General features: G+C 35.9%; 1 protein-coding gene and 1 pseudogene across 12 annotated transcripts in view; one reads left to right on the top strand and one right to left on the bottom strand.

Annotated features, from left to right (window-relative positions):
• CCSER2 (coiled-coil serine rich protein 2) overlaps positions 1 to 26,172 on the top strand; it is a 188,318-nt gene that overhangs the window by 115,492 nt on the left and 46,654 nt on the right. For all 12 annotated transcript variants that reach the window (NM_001193762.2, XM_015147096.3, XM_015147100.3 and 9 more), the window contains 2 exon segments: positions 2,677 to 2,872; positions 22,813 to 22,896. In NM_001193762.2, coding sequence (NP_001180691.2) covers positions 2,677 to 2,872; positions 22,813 to 22,896 — 280 coding nt within the window.
• LOC144331042 (calcyclin-binding protein pseudogene) lies at positions 18,600 to 20,432 on the bottom strand (annotated as a pseudogene).

Below are 26,172 nucleotides of genomic sequence, written 5' to 3'. Positions count from 1 at the left end.
TAAATATTTTCAGTAGCTAATTACTGTCAGATATGATTTAAACTGAAATCTGAGGTGAGAGCTGGCTATTGTGGCTTTTCTAGATGTCAGTTCTTGGTGTCAATGAACAAGACTACTCTTCCTTAAAACATTTTAAATTTTTTAATTCCATGCATTTGGATCACATTTATGTCAATGTATGTCCATATTCCATACCTGATTCTCATGGTGTAGCCTGCAGACCAGTCTCCTTCAGTATATTCCCTTTCTAATCTCTCTCTCTCACTTGGCAAAATAAGAAGTACCTTTTAATTTTATTATTAACTATTCAGATTATAATTCTAAAGCAGTGCTTTTGTCATGTGACAGCTACAGAATTTTAGAATCATGGAGATATAAGCTTTAAAAAAAATTCTAGTGTTTAAAATACGTGGTTCTTACGCATTCAGTGCAAAAATACAAAAACAAACAAAAAAAAAAACTAAAAAACCAAAAACTCAGATGCAAAGGAAAAGAGTACACAGTTCATTCCATCATGGAGTTTATAATTTGGGCTGAATTGCAAACAAAGTATATTGTAATAAATACTATAATGGGACACAGTACAGGTCTCTATAAAACCACCTATGGAAGTACCAAGTCCTGCCTTAGGGGATTTAAGGAAATGTTCTCTGAAGTAGTGTCAGCTAATTTAAGATGAAGAGGAATTATCTAGGTCAAGTGCGCACAGTGGAGGACAGAATGGAGAGACTGGCAAAGACTGCTCAGAGGCTGTGGGTTTGGAGGTGAGATTGTAGCATGCTTTGGGAATCTCAGGTAATTAGGTAGGAATTAAGAAGTCACTCTGAGAGAGGCAGGTGTGGTGAGGGAAGAAGTTGAAGAATAAATAGGATCCAGGCTGTCTGTGGCATCATAAGATCAACAGTTTGAAAATTTCTAAAAATCTTTTTCTTGGGTTAAAAGAAAGTCGGGCCTGAAGTACTTAATGAGAAGTAGTTTCAGAGAAAAATAATCTGGTAAAACTCTACCTCATACTGAATATTTGAGAATTCAGAGATTTGGGAATATTTGTTAAAAGCTAGAAAATTTGGTAGAAACCGTATTTCTATGTTTCCAATATGGTTGAAATTTAATGCATTGGAATTTTTGCACATTTAATGCATTATGAATTTAACTTTAATCTTCATTTTAAAATAGCCATTATATTGGAGATAATATTTTTTCAGTGTCTTATATATTGAAATTTTGCTAGAAGTTCAAGACCAGCCTGAGCAACCCCTGTCTCTACTTACTCTGTGTGTGTGTGTGTGTGTGTGTGTGTGTGTGTGTGTGTGTGTGTATTTGCGATACAGCAAGTGCGATTTCACATATATTAGAAGTTCTCGGCTGGGCATAGTGGCTCACGCCTGTAATCCCAGCACTTTGGCAGGCCAAAGCAGGTGGATCACCTGAGATCAGGAGTTCAAGACCAGCCTGGTCAACATGGTGAAACCCCGTCTCTACAAAAATACAAAAATTAGCCAGGCATGATGGCAGGTGCCTTTAATCCCAGCTACTTGGGAGGTTGAGGCAGGAGAATTGCTTGAACGCTGGAGACAGAGGTTACAATGAGCCAAGATCATACCATTTCACTCCAGCCTGGGTGACTGAGCGAGACTCCATCTCAAAAAAAAAAAAAAAGAAGGTTCTTGTCACAATTTAAGAACCAACTGGAATTAAAGTAGCCATTTTATATTGCTGTAACTATGACTTCTGGTTAAAATACTTTGGTTAAAATATTTTGCTTTTTACTCCCATGAAACACATTACTTTTTTTTCCTTATTTGGCATGTATGTTATTGTATGAAACTGAAGGGAAATGTAAAAAATTTTAGAGTAGTTTTTTTTTTTTTTTTTTTTTTTTTTTTTTTTTTTTTTTTGAGACAGAGTCTAGCTCTGTCGCCCAGGCTGGAGTGTAGTGGTGCGATCTCGGCTCACTGCAACCTGCACCTCCTGGGTTCAAGGCATTCTCCTGCATTAGCCTCCCAAGTAACTAGGATTACAGGCGCGTGCCACCACGCTTGGCTAATTTTTTGTATTTTTAGTAGGGACGAGGTTTTACCGAGAGTAGATTTTTTTAATGCACTGTAAGATTAGGAAATACGCTGTATATATAAAACTTTTACAAAAGCTTAAATAACCTTTATTGGAAAACATGCTTTATTAGTAATATAAAAACAAAAAATTCGTCTTAACTGCCTGTTGGGACTTTCAAGAAATGGGAGTCCAAGGATGTATACAAATTGAGAGTTAATGTTGGTAGCATTGTTATGGGGCTAAAAAAGGTGTGCAATTTAAGAGATTAAACAAAGTTAAAAACTGATGAACAACAGTCATTGCAGAAAAGGAAGAATAAGTTTAATTTTTTCAGATAAAGTCTTTCCAGAGGATTTTGTTTCTATCCCAGTTCCTAAAGAAGGTTTATTCTTCCAGTATGTAAAATACACACAGGATGGGGGATACAGAAGATAATTGTTTTAATAAACTAGAGGTGATTGCACCTTTTGTGGAAACATATCAGTGACTGAGGTGAGTGCAAGTCAGAGGCTTGGTGATAATGATAAGTGATTTGTAATAATCACTGCAATAATTTCATTATCCTTATTTCTTTCTGAAATTGTATTGTGTATCTTTTCCCTCCACCTTCTTCCCTTCCAGAGGCTCTCCCTATAGAGAATCTCCTTTGGGTCATTTTGAAAGCTATGGAGGAATGCCCTTTTTCCAGGCTCAGAAGATGTTTGTTGATGTACCAGAAAATACAGTGATACTGGATGAGATGACCCTTCGGCACATGGTTCAGGATTGCACTGCTGTAAAAACTCAGTTACTCAAACTGAAACGTCTCCTGCATCAGGTGAGTACATAATGAACATTTCCAGCTCTGATATTTTGAATTGCAAAATGGATTGACTTTAGTTTTTTTTTTTTTAAATAGTTACTTGGGTTCCTAATTTTTTTTAGGTTTCTGTAGAATAATGCTTGTAAATAGTATATAATAGAAAGTTTTGTGGAAAAAAACCTGTGGGATATTGCATGAGGGTCTCATTACACAGTCCCTGGTATTCACGAGTTGTATGATATTTGGTAAGGCAATCTCTGCTTCTGTTTCTTTATTTTCATAATAACTACATTGTAAGATTGTTGAGAGAATTAGAAATAGTAGTTGTAAATTGGCTAATCCAATGCCTGAAACAGAGTAGTTATTCAGTATTCAGGGGCTGCTACTATGATTTGAAATAAGTGACAAATAAGAAACAACAATTTTTGCTTTACATAATGGTAGTCATATAATTCAGTTTTTGTTGGGATCTTCACGTTTAATCTTCTCTCTCTCTTTTTTTTTTTTTTTCTGAGGAAATCTAGACTCATAGCAGTGCTGTCACTTGGTCACTTGTCCAAAGTTCACTTGTCCAAAGTCACAGGATAACGATGTAGGATCCTGGCATCTGATTCAGTAGCATTTAGTTTGTTTAAGCATTTAGCACTTACAGACAAGGTCAGATGCAAAGCAGAAAATCAAGGAATAAAATACTAATTTTAAGTCATAGATACCTTTCATTTGGTTTTAAATCTGTATTAGTACTTTGTACAATAGCCAACTTTAGCTTAAAACTACAGTTAAGAAAGAACAGCCTGACTTCTCTCTGCTGCTCAGTTTGCTTTCTGTCTTAGAATTCCTGGTGGCCATCAAAACAAAACATGCGGTATGTGGACATGAAAGGCTAGTTGAAGTGAAATTTGGCTCCTGTGTTAGAAATGATGGTTAATGTAAATATTCTATTAAAGTCAGGTAAATTGTTTTCTCTTACTCAGGGATTTTCTGTACTACTCCTCTCCATTCTTGTGGATATTTGACTACTGTTTTGAAAAGAAACTTTTCTGTACTAAAGAACAAAAGATAGAGAATCCTTTTTGGATATGGGATTGTTCAACTTCTCTTGAGGCAGAAATAAATTATATCATTGAATTATCCAGACATTGAGCTCACAGCCTAGTTTAACTGTAACTAGAAAATAGACATTGGTATATAGTGTTTTTCTGCTGGCTGGTCTGGGGAGATGATTATTTGGTTAGGAGTTTTAGTGTCTAACGGGAGAGGTGGTAGGGAATGGTGGGAAATAGGTAAAATATGTCAAATATCCACTGTGAGCCAGTCATTGTACTAGCTATACCACGTACCATCTTTTGTGGTTGGGTGTTTTGTCCTGAATCATGAAGCATGATTAAATATCAGCTAATAAGACCAGGCCACCTCTAATAATGAAAGAAGTAGCATAATTCAAGTAGTAGTCGGTGAATTGGTAACCAATGATTGGTACTATAAAAATAAAAAAGTGTTTTTTGAGGTTCTTTGTGTAAAGTTGTAAATGGTTCTTTTCTGTCATTATGGCCTCTGAAATCTTAGGTACTACACACGGATAAAATTGACCCTATTTTTTGTTATGTGATGACAATTATGAGAAGAAAAATTGTATGAGAAGAAAATTGTAAAATCTTTTTAGGTCATCTTTAAAGTTTCCCAAATGCTAATAGAAGTTTAAAGATGACTGAGTTCAAAATTTCGTGTCATTGCCTCTTTAAATTTGTTTCTAATGTGACTGAATTAAAAAAATCAATGTGATACGTATATATACTTTTCAAAAAAAAATTCATACACTATTCAAAGGCTTAATGAAAAAACAGTATGTCTGGCCCCCTCCCCACCTCAGTCAACCTGTTCTCATCTGAACAGGTTACTGTCCAAAGCTTCTCTAGAGCTGTCATGCAGGGACTTACTTTTTCCATAATCTGGGACTGGATCCATTCTTTCTATAGCCATGTCTTCTTTCTTCCTAGTTTATTCTCTCACTTTGTTGGAATATATCTTTACTTCCTAAGAGAGGATTAATGAATGGCATACTGTTTTGGTTACTTCATTACTGAAAATCTCTTTATTCTGGTCTCACATATGATTGATATTAATAAGTTTCATTGGTGTGAAATAGTTTTGTTGCAATAGAAGAGAGTTTTCCCTTAGAAATTTGAGGGGATTGCTTTTCTAGGATCTTATTTAGCCATTGAATGGTCTACTACATTCTGATCCATTGTATGTTGTGTTTTGCTTGTTTTTATCTCTGGGATACTTTTAATCTTTTATTTCTAGCATTCTGCAGTTTCACAGTGATGTCCTTAGATTTGAGTTTTGTTGTAGTTGGTTGGTTGTTTTCCACTTAATGTTTTGGCAGTTATTAGGCTCTTTGGAGATTAATGTAGTGTGAAATTTTCTTGTTATTTTTATGATTATTCTGTTTCCTTTATTTTCTCTGTTATCTTTCTGGAATCTTTAGTAATCAGAAACTAGAATTTCTGAATTGAATCTCCTCACCTTTTTATTTTTTCTTATACATTTTTCTTTTTCTTTGGGTTTGGTTATGTTTCCTGGTGTATTTTCTCGACTTGATATTCCAGCTCTCTATTTTATTTAACTGTTTATCTTGGCAATCATATTTTCAATTTCCAAGAACTTTCGTATATGCTGTTCCTTATTCATATCATTCAACTGTTTTTTCAGGAACTATGGTAAGTAGAGAGTTTCTGTTTGTTCTGTTTCATTTTGTTGAGAATTCTTTGATTCCCTGTATTCTTTCTCTTTTTAAATGGTCATTTTGTTCTTTATGCTTATTTTGATTTCTCTTTCTTTTGGAATATTTCTTCAAATTTATAATGATTCTTTGTTGTTTATTCAGGACTTTGTACATGGGCCAGGCTTGTCAACTGGCTGGTTTTACTTTGTGCATTCTATGGATATCAGTGGACCCTCAGTATCTACTGAGTGAAGGGTTTTTCCTTCTGAGGTGGTTGTAATTTATCCAAAGAAGAAACCTGATTTTATATTGGGAATAAAGTAGAATACTGGGAAAATGTTCGTTTCTTACACAGACTTTAAATTCATTCCCACATTTTTAACCGTAAGGGGTCATAAATGTATGCTTTTCTCTATCTGGCAAAATGGGTGATAAAAGAATGAGAAGAAGATAAATTCAGAAGGTTGGACATTCAGTAGGAAAAGCAGTGAGATCTCTTTGGCTTCTCATTGTCCTAAAAAGATGGTGGGGGAAGGTGATGGTGCTACATTAAAAGAAATGTAAAGAACAAGTAGATACAGTGTGAAATTGTGAATTGTATATTGATTTGGACAGATCAGCTATAAAGGATTTTTTGGATTAGTTGGGAAAATTTGAATATGGTCTGTATATTAGATGAGATGGAAATTTACTAAAATGGAAAGGGGAGATTGTTGACTGAAAAAAGTAGGTTATAAGGCTATATGTACGTTATGATCATTTATCTATCTATATTTACATCTGTATGTTTCTCCAGAGGGGTATGCTCTAAGGTGTTACTAGTGATGATTCCTGGATGGTGAGAATGTAATTTCTTTTTTGTGTGTTTTAAAAAATCTGTGTTTTCTCATTTCTAATTCTCCACACATTATTGTTTCTGGGGGGAAAAAAAGGGTTTTTTAAAAGGTATGTGTCTTACCAGTGATCAGTTAATTAACTGAATATGTTAAAAATATAGGATGCTCACGCTACCTGACTCCAAACTATACTACAAGGCTACAGTAACCAAAACAGCACGGTACTGGTACCAAAACAGATATATAAACAAATGGAACAGAACAGAAATAATGCCACACATTTACATTTACACGTATTTACAACCATCTGACCTTTGACAAACCTAACAAAAACAAGAAATGAGGAAAGAATTCCCTATTTAATAAATGGAGTTGGGAAAACTGGCTAGCCATAGGCAGAAAACTGAAACGGGACCCCTTCCTTACACCTTACACAAAAATTAACTCAAGATGGATTAAAGACTTAATTATAAGACCTAAAACCATAAAACTCTAGAAGAAAACCTAGGAAATACCATTCAGGACATAGATGTGGGCAAAGACTTCATGACTCAAATACCAAAAGCGATGGCAGCAAAAGCCAAAATTGACAAATGGGATCCAATTAAAGAGCTTCTGCACAGCAAGAGAAACTACCATCAGAGTGAACAGGCAACCTACAGAAGGGGAGAAAATTTTTGCAATCTATCCATCTAACAAAGGTCTAATATCCAGAATCTACAAGGAATTTAAACAGATTTACAATAAAAAAAAAATCAAAAAGTATGCAAAGGATATGAACAGACACTTCTCAAAAGAAGACAATTATGCAGCCAAAAAACATTTGAAAAAAACTTCATCATCACTGGTCATTAGAGAAATGCAAATTAAAACCACAATGAGATACCATCTCATGGCAGTTAAAATGGCGATCATTAAAAAGTCAGGAAACAACAGACGCTGGAGAGGATGTGGAGAAATAGGAACACTTTTACACTGTTTGTGGGAGTGTAAATTAGTTCAACCATTGTGGAAGACAGTGTGACGATTCCTCAAGGATCTAGAACCAGAAATACCATTTGACCCAGCAATCCCATTACTGGTTATATACCCAAAGGATTATTAATCATTTTGCTATAGGGACACATGCACACATGTTTATTGCAGCACTGTTCACAATAGCAAAGACTTGGAACCAACCCAAATGCCCATCAATGATAGACTGGATGAAGAAAATGTGGCATATATACACCATGGAATGCTATGCAGCCACAGAAAAGGATGAGTTCATGTCCTTTGCAGGGACATGGATGAAGCTGGAAACCATCATTCTTAGCAAGCTGATACAGGAACAGAAAACCAAACACTGCATGTTCTTACTCATAAGTGGGAGTTGAAAAATGAGAACACATGGACACAGGGAGGGGAACATCACACAGCAGGGCCTGTCAGTGGTGGGGTGGGTAGGGGAGGATAGCGTTAGGAGAAATACCTAACATAGACGACAGGTCGATAGGTGTAGCAAACCACTATGGCACGTGTATACCAATGTAACAAACCTGCACGTTCTGCACATGTATCCCAGAAGTTAAAGTATAATAATAATAATAATAGTAATGTAGGATGCTAGAGAAGAGGCAGAAGAAATAGATTTAGAGCAGGTTGTCAAGGACCTTGTGTGCCATAAAGGTAGCTGGGACATTGTTCTGTTGGTAGTAGTAAGCCAGACAAGTGACTTGGCCAAATTGTTATTTTTTTAAAAAATTACTGTAAGGGATTTGTAGAAAGTGAATAGCAGAGGGAGTGACTTAAGTCATAATATTTAGGAGGCTGTTGCACACAACCAGATTTTAGGCTAAAGTCATTAAATTTATTTGGACATTCTTCTAGGTTCTCTGATATACATTATCTCTAGTCTGAAAAGTATGTGAGATTGGCTTCACCCTCATAATTGAAAGGGGTGAGGCTCAGAAAACTAATCAGTAATAAAACCAGGATTTTTTTTTACCCTGATCTATATGACTCCAAGGCCTGTTGCACATAGTCGTGTTCTAGAAGATACCTTGTGGGACAGCAGGGAGAAGAGAGTGTGAAGGTAACCTACAACACTAATTCTACCATCATTCTGTGTCGCCTTAGCCAAACCCAAGCAAAGGAACCTTTGTTTTATTAAATAGTACTGTTTAAGAGTTCACTTGAAAAAAGTTCTCACTGCACACAAAATTTTAAAAATTGTAAACCATTATATTTGGCCTTTGATCTATTTTTTATTTGTTACTTTTTTTTTTTACTTGTTACTCAAATTAAGGTTACTTTATAGTTTAAACATCTCTTTTGTGTACCTCATACTACTCATCACAACATCATTATAGGATAAGAAGGACAATAGTAGTAATTCCATTTTAATGGTCAGAAAACTGAGACCGAAATTTGACTGTGTTTTGCAAGGTCACCCAGTTGCGTATTAATGTAGAATGCATTTTAAACTCAGGGCTTTTGAATTATTTTAGCTTAATACCTCTGTATAGTTTATTGCCTGATTTAGAAGTTTTGAATAAGAATTTTGATCCTGACATGAAGAATGTGGGGACATGATGAAAAGATAAATTTTTGTGATATCTTGTCTCTTTAAGTCTCTATACCTGTTTCAAAAACTTCTTATCAAAGCATAATATACATATAGAAAAGGGTATAATTAATAAGTATTTATCTTAATAAATTTTCAGAAACTGAAAATACCTGTGTAGCCAGCATCTAGCAAGAAATGATACATTACCAGAACAGAAGCCTCTGCCCATTCTCATGGTGGCCAAATGGATTTCTGAAAATATAGATGAATTTGTCTGTATTTGAACTTTGAAATGAAATGAAATAATATAGGATATACTTGTTTTACATCTGGCTTCTTTCGCTTAAGATTATATTCATGAGTCATCCATTTTCTGCATCATTCTCATTGCTGTAGAGTATTCCATGGTGTTAATATAGCAGTTTATTTCATTTGTTTTATAATAGATATTTGGACAGGTTTCGTTTTTTGTTGTTTATTATGAACAGTGTTGGTGCTGTATTCTCGTATGTGTCTTTTGGTGAACATATGTATGCATTTTTATTGTATTTATAATACATTATATACAATATTAAATACAATATAATGTATTTTATTGTATTTCTATTTTATTGTATTTATTGTATATATAAGTGGGATTGCTGGGTTAGTTATAAGTTAGGTAAATATTCAGCTTTAGTAGATACTACAAAGATTTTCTGAAGTAGTTATACCCACCCACTCTTTCCCCATCTCATTTCTTTTCATTATTTTTTGTTTGCTCTTATCACATTCCGTATCTGTTTTGACCTTGCAATAAGAAATGAAGAATTTAAGATGGAGTAATGGAAAGGCATGCTGATACTTCTTCCTAACATTTTATTTACATTGCAAAATATTTGATTCCTATCATTTATGTTATGTCTACTTCAGGATGCTTGTTTGGGGAATAAAAATAAAGGAGTATATAATAGTGTTTTATGAACTGTCACATGTGATATATAAATGTTTCGTTTCATTATTCCCTCCCCTCCAACATTGAGAATAAAACCAATAATTTTTCCCTCACATAATTCTCTGGTTCACTGTGTGTGGGGGCAGTGCGGGTAGTGGCAGTGGTAGGTGATGGAATATTAGAAGTGGCATCATCCTAAGTGGGGTTTACCAAGAGCTAAGAGGCGATTGAATGATTGCCACGTGGTAACAAAGAACCAAAGAAGAGCCAGAGCATGCATGTTTCCCTATTCCCATATTTTTCTCATCACTCCAAGAAAAAAGGAGTTTATGAAATATTCATAATAAGAATATATGCAACATAAGGGTTCAGTTTAACTTAGAATGTAAAGGAGCTAGTACTCTTGACCACCCAGATTAAGAAATAAGACATTAATAAGCTTCCTGTGTGCTCTTTCCTGATTGCAGTACCTTTCCTTTCCAGAACCTAGAGTTTTCCCTCTCATTTTTACCATCTGTGTTTGTATTTCCATGAATATAAGGTTTGCCTCTTTTTGAACTTTATATAAATGGAATTATAATTCCCCTAAGACTTCTTTCATTCAACATTTTTTGAAGGTTCATTCATGTTTGGCTCTACTTCATTAATTTTCATTTCTCTATTGGTGCTCCAATCTATGAACAAACCGTAATGTCTTTGTCTGTTTTACTCTTGATGTCCATTTTGTTTGTTTCCAGTTTTTTGTTTTTTGTTTTTTTTTTGACTCTGACAAATAATATTCCTGTGAACATTTTCCTGGTACAACCATGAGAAAGTTGCTCTGGAGTATCTAATCAGAATTGGAATTTCTGAGTCCTGAAGCATGGAAGTCTTTTACCCTAGAAAATCCAAACTGTTTTCCAAAGTAGTTCAATCTTTTTTACTCCCCTCAAGTAGTAGATATTGTTTTTCTTTGTTTCACATGTATGCAAACTTGATATTATCCAACTTATGAATTTTTGTCATGTGGATAGAATATAGTGACATTTAATTGTGGTTTTAATTTGCATTTCCCTGACTAATAAAGTTGAACCTTTTTGTATGTTTATGGAATGTTTGTTGCCTGATCGTGTCTTTTGTGTGTATGAGAGAGAGAGATTTTTGTATATTCTAGATGCAAGTACTTTGTTGGTTGTATGTGTTGCAAATATTATCTTCCGTTGTGTAGACTGCTTTTTCACTCTGTGATATCCTTTGATGAAAAAAAGTTCTTAGTTTTTAATATGGTGAATTTATCAGACTTTTTCTTTGTGGTTTGTACTTTTAGAAATCCTTGTTTGAAAATCCTTTCTTGCTCTGAAGTCATAAAAATATTCTGTTCTTTTCTAAAAAATTAAGAATTTTGACCTTCACAATTAAATCTCAAATAACTTGGAATTGATTTTGGTGCATTTAAGGTATGAGATAGAGGTCCACTTTTATTTGTTTTTATCTGTGGATGATCAGTGGATTCAGGGCTTAAAGTATGAAGAGTTCATTCTTTTGTTTTGTTTTGTTTTTGTTTTGCTTTGTTTTGTTTTGTTTTGTTTTTTTGCGACAGAGTGTTGCTCTGTCACACAGGCTGGGCAGTGGCGCAGTGTCGGCTTACTGCAGCCTCGACTTCCTGGGCTCAACCGATCCTCCCAAGTAGCTGGGACTATAGGTATGCACCACCACACCCGGCTATTTTTGTTATCCTGCTGAGATTCTGAATCCCCGTGCATGGCTGCTCCCACTCTTCCGTGTACCCTTTTCTCATACTACTCCAGTTCTGACTCCTTGTCAGCCCATTAGGCTCTGATATTCCATGCCAATCTCCATCTCCAGATGGACACCTTCTCACTCTGCTTGGCCTCTGACACTGCACGTCAGTTGAGTCTACACATGGATTCCCTCCTTACCCATTTTGGGTCTGAAACCTGGGATTGGGCCCTTTACTCATTATCATGCCTGAGCTCTGGCAACCTTTGCCAGGCCATCCTGTGTGTGGATATCCACCTCACTCTGCTTTGACTTTGATAGCCCATGCCAGGCTGCTGATTATGCACATACACTCTATTCTTTCCACTTAAGTTTGACTCTAATATCAAGCTGTTTCCCTACCCCTCATGGATGCTGTTTTTACTCCTTTTGGGATATGACATATATTGGTAAGCTGCCTCCCTGTGGAGACATGCTCTTTCAACCTGCTTAGGCTCTGAAATTTCCTGCTGGGCTTTTGGGGTGGAAACCTATTTTGCCGTGTCTTACCTAATGGCTGGTTAAGAAAGGGATAGGAAGGTGAAGAGGATAATTTTTTTTAAAAGTATCAACTTTATTGAGACAGAATGTACATTCAAATAAACTGCACCCATTTTAAGTGTATAGTTTGTTTTGATGAAGATATGCAATTGTGTAATTACCACCACTTTCAAGATATAGACCATTTCTGTAGGTGATAAAGTTCCTTCATTTCCCTTTGCAGTCAGTTATTTCTCAAACCCGGCCCAGGCAACCACTATTTTGCTTTTGGTTCTAAAGTTTTATCTTTCTTAGAATTTCATCAAAATGGAGCCATATGATGTGTACTCTTTTTGTTTCTGAATTTTTTACTCATCTTAATGGTTTTGATATTCATCTATGTTTTGCTAGTATCAGTAGTTCATTTCTTTTTATTGCTGAACAGCACTCCATTCTACATATATGTACCACAATTTTACTTTTATCAATTTTTCTGTTGATAGACATTCAAGTTGTTTTTAGTTGTGGGATAATTGGGATCATGTTGAATCTCTACATTTCAATGATGAAAGTTAATAGGAATAAGTGTAATTAAGAAAAATCAGGCCAGGCTCGGTGGCTCATGCCTGTAGTCCAAGCACTTTAGGAGGCAAAGACAGGTGGATCACCTGGGTTCAGGAGTTCAAGACCAGCCTGGCCAAAATGGCGAAACCCCATCTCTACTAAAAATACAAAAGTTAGCCAGGCATGGTGGCATGTGCCTGTAGTCCCAGCTACTCAGGAGGCTGAGGCAGGAGGATCACTTGAACACGGGAGGCAGAGGTTGCAGTGAGCCAAGATCATACCACTGCACTCTAGCCTGGGCAACAGAGTAAGAGTCTGTCTCAAGAAAAAAATCAGAATAGACAATTCCAAGGTGGAGTTTGGGTTCAGGCAAATTTTCCTACTTGTACAATCTTGGAAAAGTTGTTTAAACTCTCTGTCCTGCAGTTTCCTAGAAGAGATAATAGAGATTGTAATAGCTCTTACTTCAGGAATTTTGTGAAGAATGCATGAAGTAATTCCCATAAAATGCTAACGTAGGGCCGAGCGCAGTGGCTCACGCCTGTATAACCCCAGCACTTTGGGAGGCCGAGGTGGGCAGATCACCTGTGGTTGGGAGTTCGAGACCAGCTTGATCAACATGGAGAAACCCCGTCTCTACTAAAAATACAAAATTAGCCGAGCGTGGTGGTGCGTGCCTGTAATGATCACGAGGCTGAGACAGGAGAATTGCTTGAACCCAGGAAGCGGAGGTTGCGGTTAGCTGAAATCGCGCCATTGCACTCCAGCCTGGGCAACAAGAACAAAACTCCATCTCAAAAACAAAACAAACAAACAAACAAGCAAAAAACACATTAAAATGCTAACACAGTATCATGCATAGTATCTTAAAATGCTAAGCATATTATGCTGATAGTATTCTAAAATGCTAAGCATAGTATGCTGATGTATCAACATAACCTGATACATGTAATACAGTTAATGCACGTTAGCAGTTAATAATAGCAGCTACCGTAACATAAAAGTCAAGGGTTTTTAATTGCTCACAATTTTATGTAGCTGCCCAGAAAGCTAATTTTATTTACTTCAATACCTGCATTTGTTTAGTTATTATTATTCTGTCAGTACCAAGGATCCAAGAGAAAAATAAAGAGGACACAGTTTTTAACCTGTACCCAGTACATTGTTCTGAAAACTATAAGTTAAAACTGGTTAGTGGGTCTTAAAATGAATTTTCATCATGATTAGAATTTTTGGTAATGAAGTAAAACAGTATAAAACTATCAGAGGACATAATATGTAATAAGGACAAATACTTTTTCATGAAATTTGTTTTTAGTGAGAGAGATATATGTATATCTCCCTATATTATACACATGGATATATGCATACACATGTAAATACATACCTATTCATGTATATATGAACTTGGTTGTGTTATAAAATGTATTTTTATTGTGGATCATGTCCCCACCCCACGCCCCAAAATATAAAACTCTATTCTAGTAGATAAACAATACTCCAAGGCCAATAAATCATAGAGCTGGGACTTCAGTAGTAAATAAGGCAGCTATCACTGTATAAATAAAACATTAAATTAGCAGTAAATTTACTGAGAGACATTTACGGTGCTTTATAAACCTGAGAAACTTTGTGGAAACCATTTATGTTCTATGGGAAGACTAAATATTATAAATGCTACAGGTATTAAAGTAGTAATCAAGATAGCTAGCTTATAGTCTAGGGGAATATACATGTATTAAATTAAATAATTACAAGAATGATGTGTTGCAAAGGGTAACAAATTAGATGTTGTAAAAAGATTGTGTAAGATACAATCTGAGTGTGTAATAAATTGTGTGTTGTATAAAGATTGTATAAAACACAATTTGAGTGTATGGTGTGTATCTACAGTTATTCTCAGTACGATTTATAGATTAATACAATTGCAGCCAAAATCACAACAGCTTTGTTTTTGGAATTCATCAAAATGACTCCAAAATTGGAAACACCAAAGGATAAGATTTGTGTACATTGAAAAGGAGAAAGGGGAAAAAACCCTTTTGAGGAGGATATAATACTGACACAAATAGACTCTTAGAGCAATGAAAGAGAATAGGAAACATAGAAATATGTGCTGAAGTATTTAGTAAAAAATAATTGGATATAGAAAGGTTTTTTTGTTTTTGTTTTTGTTTTTAAAGAACAGGGTCTTGCTATGTTGCCAATGTGGAGTGCAGTGACTATTCACAGGTGTGATCATGAAGTACTGCAACCTCAAACTTCTGGCTTCAAATGATTCACCTGCTTTGGCCTCCCAAGTAGCTGGGACTACAGGCATGTACCATTACGTCCACCTGCATATAGAAAGATTTTTTGCAAAAGTTACTGAGGAAAATTTATTAGTTTAGGAAAAATTAGTTTCTTATACTGTAGCAGAACACAGATGGCTTGAGGAGTTGGATATTTTTAAAAAATCAAAATGTAGAAAAATAGTAGAAATTAGGAATATCTTTAAGTGCCAAAACAAACCTACAGGAAGGGATATCTGGGTTCAGATATGTACAGATGTAACAGATATGTAAATATGTAGGTTCAATAAAAAATGTAAACAGAAAAAAATTTGTAAATACTGTTTGCTTAGAATATTATAAAGGTTCTATTTATGTATAACAACATTCCAGTTAACTTGGATGCCAGATAGATATGTTTTTTATTTCAAAGTGTCTTTGCCCTGACCATCTGTGAGGATCACTTCACCTCTAAAGCACTTATTAAAAAATGGTATTTTGTAAGTCTCTGTTTTTAAAATCCTCTCAAATGTAGCTTGAATTAGTAGATTTTAAATCCCACTGTTGAATTTTACATTATTACTCAAAAGTTATTTTTAGTGTACATTCTGGACTGTGTGATGTGATGTGATTGTTCATCCATATACCTTTGTATTTAAAAAAGAAAAACAAACTTTTGAAAAGAAGAGAAAGAAAACATCTTTCTCCTCTTCCTCTGCTCCCTTTCCTCTTGTGATTATGGGTGCCTCTGGTGATTATGTTGTAGCATATCTGAAACACAAGGCAGCTTTGTTGACATCACTGATGATGCTTGTTAGTAGGGACTTGTCAGTGCTGCCAAACATTTTTGTTAGTCATTTCAAGTATCCATGTCCATTGCAGCTGCTCTGGAACTCATAGGAAGATCTCAGTTTTTGCAAACTCATGGAAGAATCACCTGGGTAAGAAGGAGTTTGTTACAGGGTTTTCAGCAAGTTAACATGTGGAAGAATTACAGTACTAGAACAAAAATTTACTGTTGTGATGTGTCAAAAAAGAAGAATGGAAGATGGTTTGCTGACAATAGTCCTCTAATGCTTTTACAATAGAGGAAGGTTTATCCGTCTTTAATAAAATGCTGATAATATATTAGCATCCTAATTGCATTTAGAGTTAAGAAATTCTAACTAGAACCTGTAGAAACTGCTAAAACATTTCACCTAGTAAAGCAGCCCAGAATTCCTAGACAGTCGGTTAACTATGAATTACTTATTTTTTGTTCAGTTGCTATGGATTTTTTGTACGATTTTTGCTTCTATGCATTTATTAAATATGTTTATGCAAAACACTTGGAACAGTACTCAGCACTAGTCAATAAATGTTAGCTCTTTAGTATGTATAATGTGAAACATGAAAATTGAATGCATGAAGTTATTTCTTCAGTATTTTTTAGAAAGAGTATGTTTTCTATTTTATGATTCCCTCCGACACCGCCCCCACCAAATGTTTCCTAATTTTGGCCTGGGCACTTTCATTCTAGTCATGGATTAATAGAGAGTAGTAACCATTGGTTAGTGTCAGAGTTATTAGGGGGGTAACTAATTTGATTCAGTTATTGTTATATTCCTAATCTTTAAGGCTCTTGTGCTTTAATGGAAATAATAGCTTTTTCTCTTTTTGATCTCCTAAATTCTGGACTGCTAGAGTGTTTAATAAAAAGGAGCAGAATTTTTTGAAGCATGTTAATACCTTAAACACTAGTAACTCTTAGTTGTCTTGGGCTATCCTATGCATTTATTTTATTTCATTTTTTTTTCAGTTTTCAAAAATAATAACTTGGTATGTGGGGCTTTCACTTAATTTATGTCTAATTTCTAATTTTTTAATTGATCAGAACACTATATTTCTATGATATAAATTCTTTGGAAGGTGTTAATATTTTCTTTGTGGGCTAGAACAGGGTTTGGAAAACTTTTGTTTAGAAGATCACATAGTAAATATTTTAGCCATTTTGGGCAAGACACAAAATTGAGGCTATTATGTAGATAAAACATCTCAAATGCAACCATTTAGAAATGTGAAAGCATTCTTAACTGTAGTAAAAAGAGACAACTGGCCAGATTTGTCGTGTGAGCCATAGTTTGTTAATCTCTAGCCAACAGTGTGGTCTGTTTTTATGATGGCTCTGTTTGTTTGAATAGAATATATGCTTTCTGTATCTTAGGCAGCAGTATGTCTATTATATCAGGCTTGTTAATTGTACTATATATATCTTGTTTATCCTTACTAAATTTTTGCCTTTGATGTGTGAATTTCTCAGAGTAGTGTTAATCTCCTGCTATAATTACACATGTCTCAGTTTCTCCTTTTAATGTCCGTTTTTGTTACATTTTCAGGCTATTGTATCAGGTATATATACATGTTTATGACTGGTACATCTTCTTGGCAGATTGGTCCTCTGATTACTAATTAGAATTCTTTGTTTATCTTTTTTAATACTTTCCTTCGGTAATGCTACCCTGCTTCTCGTGTTATAATAATATTGCTATTTCAGCTTTTTGTGGGTGCGATTGTTGAGATTTATCTGGTGTTTTTCTCTCCTTTTGGTTTGCTTTTAGCTGTTTTTGATCAAATCTTATCTTAGGTTTTTAGAGCTGCCAAAGCAAATTACCACACCTTGGAGGCTTACATCAATAGAAGTTAATTCCGTCATAGTTCTGGAGGCTAGAAATCCAAAATCAAGGCGTTGTCATCAGGGATTTGCTCTGTCTGAAGGCTCTGTAAGAGAAACTTGCGTTTCTTCTACCTTCTAGTGGTTACCAGCAATCCTTGGCATTCCTTGGTTTGTAAATGCATCTCTCCAGTCTCTACTTCCATCTTCACATGACCTTCTCTGATTACATTGTAAAGGCCTATTTTCAAGTAAGGTCATATTCACAGGTTATGGATGGGCATGAATTTCTAGGGGGGACATCATTCAAGCTAATGCATTTCTATTGAGCTGTAATATATACAGTAAAATTCATCCTTTTGGTGTACAGATTTTTTTGACAGTTTAATACACGTATTTTATTTAAATAAATCCTCTCATAGGAAATGATGAATTCATTGCCTTTACTTAGAAGAAGGCTATGTAAATAGCTGTCAAATTTATATATGCAGCTCACCAATATTTCCTTTTTGGCAACATCTGTATTTCCACAATACAGTTCCCAGAAGGACTTCTAAGTCTCAAAATTCTGTCCTCCTTTGATGTGCTTCTCTCTTGGTTACACCCAGACTTTATTAATGATTTGCTTCATATCATTATCTCCTTCTCCATATATTTTCTTTAGAATATTCATCAATCCCTCACTAGCATCTGTTTCAGTGTCATAGGAGGGTTTCTCCTTGTAATTGATTTTTTTTTTTTTCACATAATCCCCATGTGTTGTGGGATGGACCTGGTGAGAGGTAATTGAATCACGGGGGAAAGGGTTTTTCCCATGCTGTTCTCATGATAGTGAATAAGTCTCATGAGATCTGATGATTTTATGAAGGGCATTTCCCCCACACATGCTGTCTTGCCTGCCACCATGTAAGACATGCCTGTGCTTCTCCTTCCGCCGTGATTATGAGGCTTCCCAGCCACGTGCAACTGTGAGTCCATTAAACCTCTTTTTCTTTATAAATTACCCAGTCCCAGGTGTCTTTATTAGCAGTGTAAGAACAGCACTCTTTTTCAACCTGAGCCAGGTAATCCCTCCCACATTGTGTTTTCCACTTTCTTTCTCTTCTTTTTTATTTTTATTTTTTGAGAGTCTTACTCTGTCACCTAGGTTGGGGTGCAGTGGCGCAATCTTGGCTCACTGCAACCTCCACCTCCAGGGTTCAAGTGATTCTCCTGCCTCAGCCTCCCAAGTAGCTGGGATTATAGGTGCCTGCCATCACATACGGCTAATTTTTGTACTTTTAGTAGAGACGAGGTTTTGCCATGGTGGCCTGGCTGGTCTCAAACTCCTGACCTCAGGTGATCCGCCTGCCTCAGCCTCCCGAAGTGCTGGGATTACAGGCGTAAGCCACCACACCCAGCCTTTTCTACTTCCTTTCTGCATAAAATGAGAACTGTATCAGTCTTGACTTTTTTTGAACTACCTTCCACAGAAATGTGTTTCAGGAGATTGTTCACAATCATAGAGTAACTCTTCCCACTTAGATTCTTTACCAAAAGATCAAATGACCTCGCTGTGAAATGCACCTGCACATTCTCAGTGGGAACTTGATGAACTCCAGTTAAGGTAATGTGGATTTTCACAGACTTATCTGACTGATCCCATCCATAATTACTGGTTTTCACTGTATGTCCCGTTGTAACAGGATCAACTACAGCAGCTGGCTTTTCATTATCAAGAAGTTCTGCTTTCTTCTATGATTTCTGTTGCATCTTGTTCTGGATTTCTGTCTCAATTTTGGATTTTTCACCTGTAAGGGCATCGTGTACTCTTTTCCTAGTATCCTTCTCCAGCAACACCTTTGCTTCTTCTAGAGATTTTCTGTAGCTCTTCCAAAGCCTAAGTCGGGCTGGGTCAAACTAAAGGCCTGAGCTGCAGCCACACGGGGAGAGAACAGGAAATGCCATGCTGAGCCCTCAAATCAAGCACAGACCGCTACCTGCATGAATTCGGTGTACAGTTTTATGAGCTTTAACAGACAGTTGTGCAGCTATTACAGTCACCTCCCAGAATTCCTTATTTTCTTTTAAAGTCAATTTCTACACCCACTGCTAGCTCCTGGCAACCACTGATATGAAAAGGTTGTCATATAAATGGATATGATATAGCCTTTTGAGTATAATATATAGCCTTTGAGTCTGGCTTTTTTTACTTAACATAATGCAACTTGAAAAATTCATTTATGCTGTACCATGTATTAGTAATTTGTTTCTGTATATTGCAGTTAGTGTTCTATTTTAATGCTACCAGTTTGCTTATTCATTTGCCAGCTGAAGGGTATTTATGTTGCTTTCTAATTTTTTTGCAGTTACCAATAAAGCTGCTGTAAACATTTGCTTACAGATTTTCATGTGAGCATGTGTTTTCATTTCTCTATGTTGTGTCTGTTATTTTCCTTCAATTCACAATATTTTCTTGTTTTTCTTGAGACTTCTTCTTTGACCCAAGGATGATTTAGAAGGTTGTCTACTTTTCAAGTGTATGGAGATTATCTTTCTGTTATTAGTTTATACTTAAATTCTCTTATATTCAGAGAGCATGTGTTTGGTGTATTTTTTGTTCTTTTAAATTTGGCTTCTCAAATCTGTAGGTTTGTGTCTTTCACCAAATTTGAGGTGTGTTTATCCATTATTTCTTGAAATATTTTTTTCTGCCCACCCCTATGCTTCCGTGACTTCAGTGACAGAAACGTTACCTCTTTTGTTATTGTTCCCATATGTTCCTTAGCAGGCTCTGTGAATTTTTTTTGATCAATCTTGTTTCTCTTCATCATTCAGATTGGATAATTTTTGTTGATCACTCTTTGAAATGGTAGTATTTAGCCCATCAATAGTGCACTTTAAAATTTTGGTTTTTGACTCTTTTCAGGTCCAAAATTTCCATTTGTTTGTACTTTTTATATTCTGTTGTTTTTTTGTTTTTTTTTCCTGAGATTTCCTCTTTGTAGTCCCTTCAAGAGTTCACTCTTTTGGAGAATTTTAGTAACAGCACTGTTAAAATATCTTCCAATTCTAACTTCTGTGTCTTGGTGTTGGCGTTTTTTGATTGTCTTTTCCTTTGTGAGTTGACATTTTCTCCTTTGTTTAGATGTTGAGTCATTTTGGGTTATATATTAGATATTTGAACATTGTATAATGAGATTCCTGATCTTCTTTAAATCTTTATTTTGTTTTTAAACAGGCAAACAATGTGGTTGAGTTTAGGCTACAAGGTACAGCTAGCTGTCTTGATTGTGGTTTTAATGCCAGCTCTGTTTTCAAAGCTTTTGCCATGCTTTCCAGATCTGTTCTGAGTATAAATCTACCAGAGGCTAGTCTGGGATCTGGGAAGTGATCTTAGGTTGTTTTTCAAAGTCTTTGCTGTGTACTGTTTAGGATCAGATCCAAGCAAGTGCTGCTCAGGGATGGACTGATTAATTTACAAACAGCTTTATGGAGTTACTTTACTCAGTTCTTGGTATTTTGTGACCTCCCTGGTATTTTCTGTTTTGTATGACTTCTCTTTTTTCCTCTATCCTAAATGCTGTTGTTTTATTTTTTTCTATTCTGCTGTACACTTCCCACAAGTGCACCTGCATCTAATGCAAAGCAGTATGTGCTTATGTTGTCTCACATTCCTTGGGGTTCCTGCATTGCAGTTGGGAAGAAGACATTTAGATATTTGGAAATAATTCAAATTTTATAGTTTCTCTGTCTTCTCAAATATACTTGTAGGTAGGACTGGCCATGCTTTTATATGTCTAGGCAGTAATAACAAAGATGAACTTTTTACTGAGATGAGTCCTGTAAAACTAACTTTACTTTCTTTATTTCTTAATTTTAAAAAACGTGTTCTGAGAATATTGCTATTCATTAGAATGTTGCCTATGTTCTTAGATCAAAGTCTTAATGTCCATTTGACACCACCATAGAAAAGTAATTTATCTGTCCTGGAAATTTGACAAACACTTACTCTTGACTGTCAATCAGCATTACCTTTTGAACTTCCCTAAATACACATTTAGAAATTCTGGGCCCCTCCCTAGAGATTCTGTGTCAGTGCGTATACAGTACAATAAGTTAAGAAGAAAATAACCTACATGCTCACCTCCCCTGTTGTAGACATTATTCATGGCATGGAAGAACCAGAAAAGATATATCTGAGGAAGATTGCGATGTTATGTTCCTTGAAGGTTGCTATTCAGTCACTGGGTTTACTGAGGCAGCCAGGAGTCATATGAACAAATAAGGTGTTGAACCTCAGTTGTACTGCCTTGGTCAGGGGCTCAGCCCTGATCAAGGTAGCACATCATCCAGTTGTATTCTTCACTGGTTCATTTTTCTTGAGGCTGTCTTTCTGAACCATTGAGCATGTGGTTTCTTATTACTAAACCACTTCAGCAAATGGTGGAACTTAATATTGTCATCTTATTTTCTTTATAATGTTTTAGAACAAAAATCTTTATTTCAGCCTTTTTTTGAGGCATGATATACATCCAGTAAAGTGGTTAAGGTGTACCAATCTTAAGTGTACAGCACAAGCTTTTCATATGTATGTTTAACTACCATACACTCAGGACATAGAACATTTCCAGCTTCCTACTAGGTTCCCTAATATTCCTTCTTAGTCAGTAACCCCCTTCCCTTTAGTCTACCATCATTCTTCTGATTTCTAACACCATAGTTTTGCCTTTTCTCAGACTTCATATACATGGAGTTATGAGATATATATCCTCATGTAGCTAGTATTTTTAATTCAGTTATTTTTGCTGCTAAGCCTTATTGAGTTGTTTAATATTATTGTTTATGGCTCCTAGTACTCAAAACATGTCTAAACCAAAACAGATTCAGTTGACTTTTGTTTTACATTTTTCTTAGGTGAAACAGTCTTAAAATTCTTTAGGAAATTTCTCATGTGTTTAATGGTTCTCTATTTCAACTGCTTATATAGTATCCGTTATTTACTTCCACAGATTATTCTTGCCGTAGCTCCCTTTTTTCTTCTTCCACATTTCCTTCTACCAGGATATATAGGGGAAAAGAAGATTTCTAAAATTTTATCTCCCATTTGTTCTTCACCATGCTAGCATTTGGTCTGGGCAAATTCAGGTTGAACTGAATGTCCACAATTACTGTATTAATCGAGTGTTTTTCTTCCCTTCTTTCTGACAGCATGATGGAAGTGGTTCATTGCATGATATTCAACTATCATTGCCGTCCAGTCCGGAACCAGAAGATGGTGATAAAGTATATAAGGTATGACTATGTAGTCATGCTGGATTTTTCAAAATTCTTTTTAAATACTAAAATAATGATACCGTGACAATGAAAACAATAATAAATGTATTAATACCTACAGCATCAGGTTTGTTCTTAACTTTTGCTGCATTGTTTAGTTGAAATGATATCTCTGTGGTGCTTTAATTTGAATTTATCAGTCGGATAATGATTTGTCCCTTTATTACTACTGTTGCAGGATTTTAAAAGAAAATATATTGCTCATAATGATAAATAATTGAGTTTTTAAAATATGAGTATGAATAAAAGTTAAAATGGTTATAGGTACTTCTCATATATAAATCCTAAAATTGAAGAAATATACCAAAAATGAGATTAATTTATCTTTTTTCATGTTTAAAAATACAGAATACAGATGTATTTTTGTGAAAGTGTTTTTTTATAAGTCTTACTATCTTTATGTCTATGTTTAGTTGAAGAAAGCTCTTTTATTTTGCAACTATTTGCAACTATTTAAGTACATATTTATTTCTTAAGCACACACAGAGATTCTTGGTTAACTTAATGTTTTCAAGTCAAGTTATAGTTAGCTTTTACATCCCATTTTCAGAGTACACTTATTAGTGTTTGCTAGTCATCTGCAGTAACAACCTGAAAGTAGTGGTGGCTTATAATAATGAAATTTACATTTCACTTACATATTGGCTGTAGATCAGCTGGGACTCTGCTTCATGTGTCTTCTTTATTCTGGGATCCATACTGAAGGATCAGTCCCTATTGTGGGAGATGTTATTATGCTCATGAGAAGAGAACTTTGATAGGATCACATGTGAATTCTGCTTGGATGTGGCACATACCACTTTCAAAACAATTCAAGGGGCCAGGCCTGGAATTAGTGGGACAGAAAAGCATTATTTTCTCATAGGTTGCAGAGTGATTTATTGGGAAGAAGATTATATGTAAAGCAATCAAAATCATAAGAGTATAGTACAGTAGTCAATCTTGTTCTCTCATCTTGGCTTTTCAACTTGTTGACTACCTGTCCTTGCCCGAATTACTTCCCAACCCCGAGCTTTCATCCTGCTGTCAGTATAATACATTAAGTCTGCAGGTTCACAGCAGGCCATCTCTTTCTCAACACTTAGTTGAGAACCATTGACTTTGGTAATCTCTGATGACCTCCCAGTTTAGAAAAAAAAATTGTGAATTTGTCACTGACATTTTAAAAGCAAAGTTGACCTCTTTCCTGAATTTTGTGTGTGTGTGTGAAAAAGTTTTTTACATATAAAGATTTTTTTATTTTATTTTATTATTATTTTTTTAGATGAAGTCTTGCTCTGCCACCCAGGCTGGAATGCAGTGACGTGATCTTTTTTTTTTTTTTTTTTTGAGACGAAGTCTCGCTCTGTCACCCAGGCTGGAGTGCAGTGGCGGGATCTCAGCTCACTGCAAGCTCCGCCTCCCGGGTTCACGCCATTCTCCTGCCTCAGCCTCCCGAGTAGCTGGGGCTACAGGCGCCCGCCACCTTGCCCAGCTAATTTTTTGTATTTTTTAGTAGAGACGGGGTTTCACCATGTTAGCCAGGATGGTCTCGATTTCCTGACCTCGTGATCCGCCCGTTTCAGCCTCCCAAAGTGCTGGGATTACAGGCTTGAGCCACCGCGCCCGGCCTAGTGACGTGATCTTGGCTCACTGCAACCTCGGCCTCCCGGGTTCAAGTGATTCTGCTGCCTCAGTTTCCCAAGTAGCTGGGATTCCAGGCATCTGCCACCATGCTCAGCTAATTTTTTGTATTTTTAGTAGAGATGGGGTTTCACCATGTTGTCCAGGCTGGTCTCAAACTCCTGACCTCAGGTAATCCACCCACCTCGGCCTCCCAAAGTGTTGGGATTACAGGCATGAGCCACCACACCCAAACAAGAAATTATGTTTTAAAGAAAAAAATTTAATTCCAACATTTTTACACAATTGGTATCTTTACTTTTTTTCAGTGTTCCTGTCTAGTTCATCTAAATATTTAATGTTATATGATAGACATTTTGTTACACAGTATTTATTTCTTGTCCCTGCTCCATTTCCTTCCAGGCAGATTATTCCTAGTCTTATTTAAGCTGAGATGCAACAGGTTATACTGTCTCTTTTCTTCAGTATTCTGGTCTCTTTTGCATTCTTATCAGCAAATCCCCAACTATGTCACCTTTCATCCAAAATGATTTAGCAGTGCAGTTTCAAATGACACAAATACTGCATCTTGTGCCATTAAAATTTTTGGATCTAAAGTCTCCATTGGACTTACCATGCCTCTAATCTGTCCTTTTATATATCTCAGGACAGATCCCTCTCCCATTCCCTTAATGAGCTCTTTCAAATAGCCCTATGAAGCTCCATGCTCAGCTATCTCAACCTCTGCAGGTAGCCTTATGTTTGTTCATCCAGTAAATATCTTATGTTTCCTGCCTGCTTCCCTTTTTTTTTTTTTTTTTTTTTTTTTTGAGACGGAGTCTCGCTCTGTCGCCCAGGCTGGAGTGCAGCGGCGTGATCTGGGTTCACTGCAAGCTCCACCTCCCGGGTTCATGCCATTCTCCTGCCTCAGCCTCCCGAGTGGCTGGGACTACAGGTGCACGCCGCCATGCTTGGCTAATTTTTTTTTTTTTAATCTTTTTTTTTTTTTTTTTTTTGTATTTTTAGTAGAGACAGGGTTTCACCGTGTTAGTCAGGATGGTCTCAATCTCCTGACCTGGTGATCTGCCTGCCTTGGCCTCCAAAGTGCTGGGATTACAGGCGTGAGCCACTGTGCCCGGCCTCCATCTTGCCTTCTAACTTACCTATATTTGTCTCATTCTTACTCCTTTGTTCCAGTTACAGGATAAAAATGCCCACTGTGCTATGTAATATCAGCTCTTCTTCTGTGTTCTTAACTCTTGTCTTCTGCTGCTGCTTAATGACCTAACTGCATCTCTTCCTCCTCTCTCATCTGTCTTGAGTGTGATTCCTTTACTTTCTTGTCATTATTCATTTGTAAATGTGTATATTTCACTTAATTTCAGTAAATCAAATACACTTTTCCTTGACTCCCTTTAAACTCCTTTCCAGTTAGTGTGAAAACTTGGAACAATGAAAATATCTACCATTTCAATGCTGTAGACATTTGACATGACCTTTGTTTTAAAAACTTTCTCCTTTGGCTTTTGTGTCACTTCTCTCTGGAATCCCTCATACCTTTCAACATTTTTTCCTGTAGTTTTCTCCTCTTCTTTAAATGTTAAATTTATATCTTTAGTCCAGTCCTCTTTA

This window comes from Macaca mulatta, chromosome 9 (assembly GCF_049350105.2).
Source record: "Macaca mulatta isolate MMU2019108-1 chromosome 9, T2T-MMU8v2.0, whole genome shotgun sequence".
NCBI classification, from domain to species: Eukaryota; Metazoa; Chordata; class Mammalia; order Primates; family Cercopithecidae; genus Macaca; species Macaca mulatta.
The sequence above is the reverse complement of the archived record's forward strand: the minus strand, read 5'-3'. Positions and strand labels throughout refer to the sequence as shown.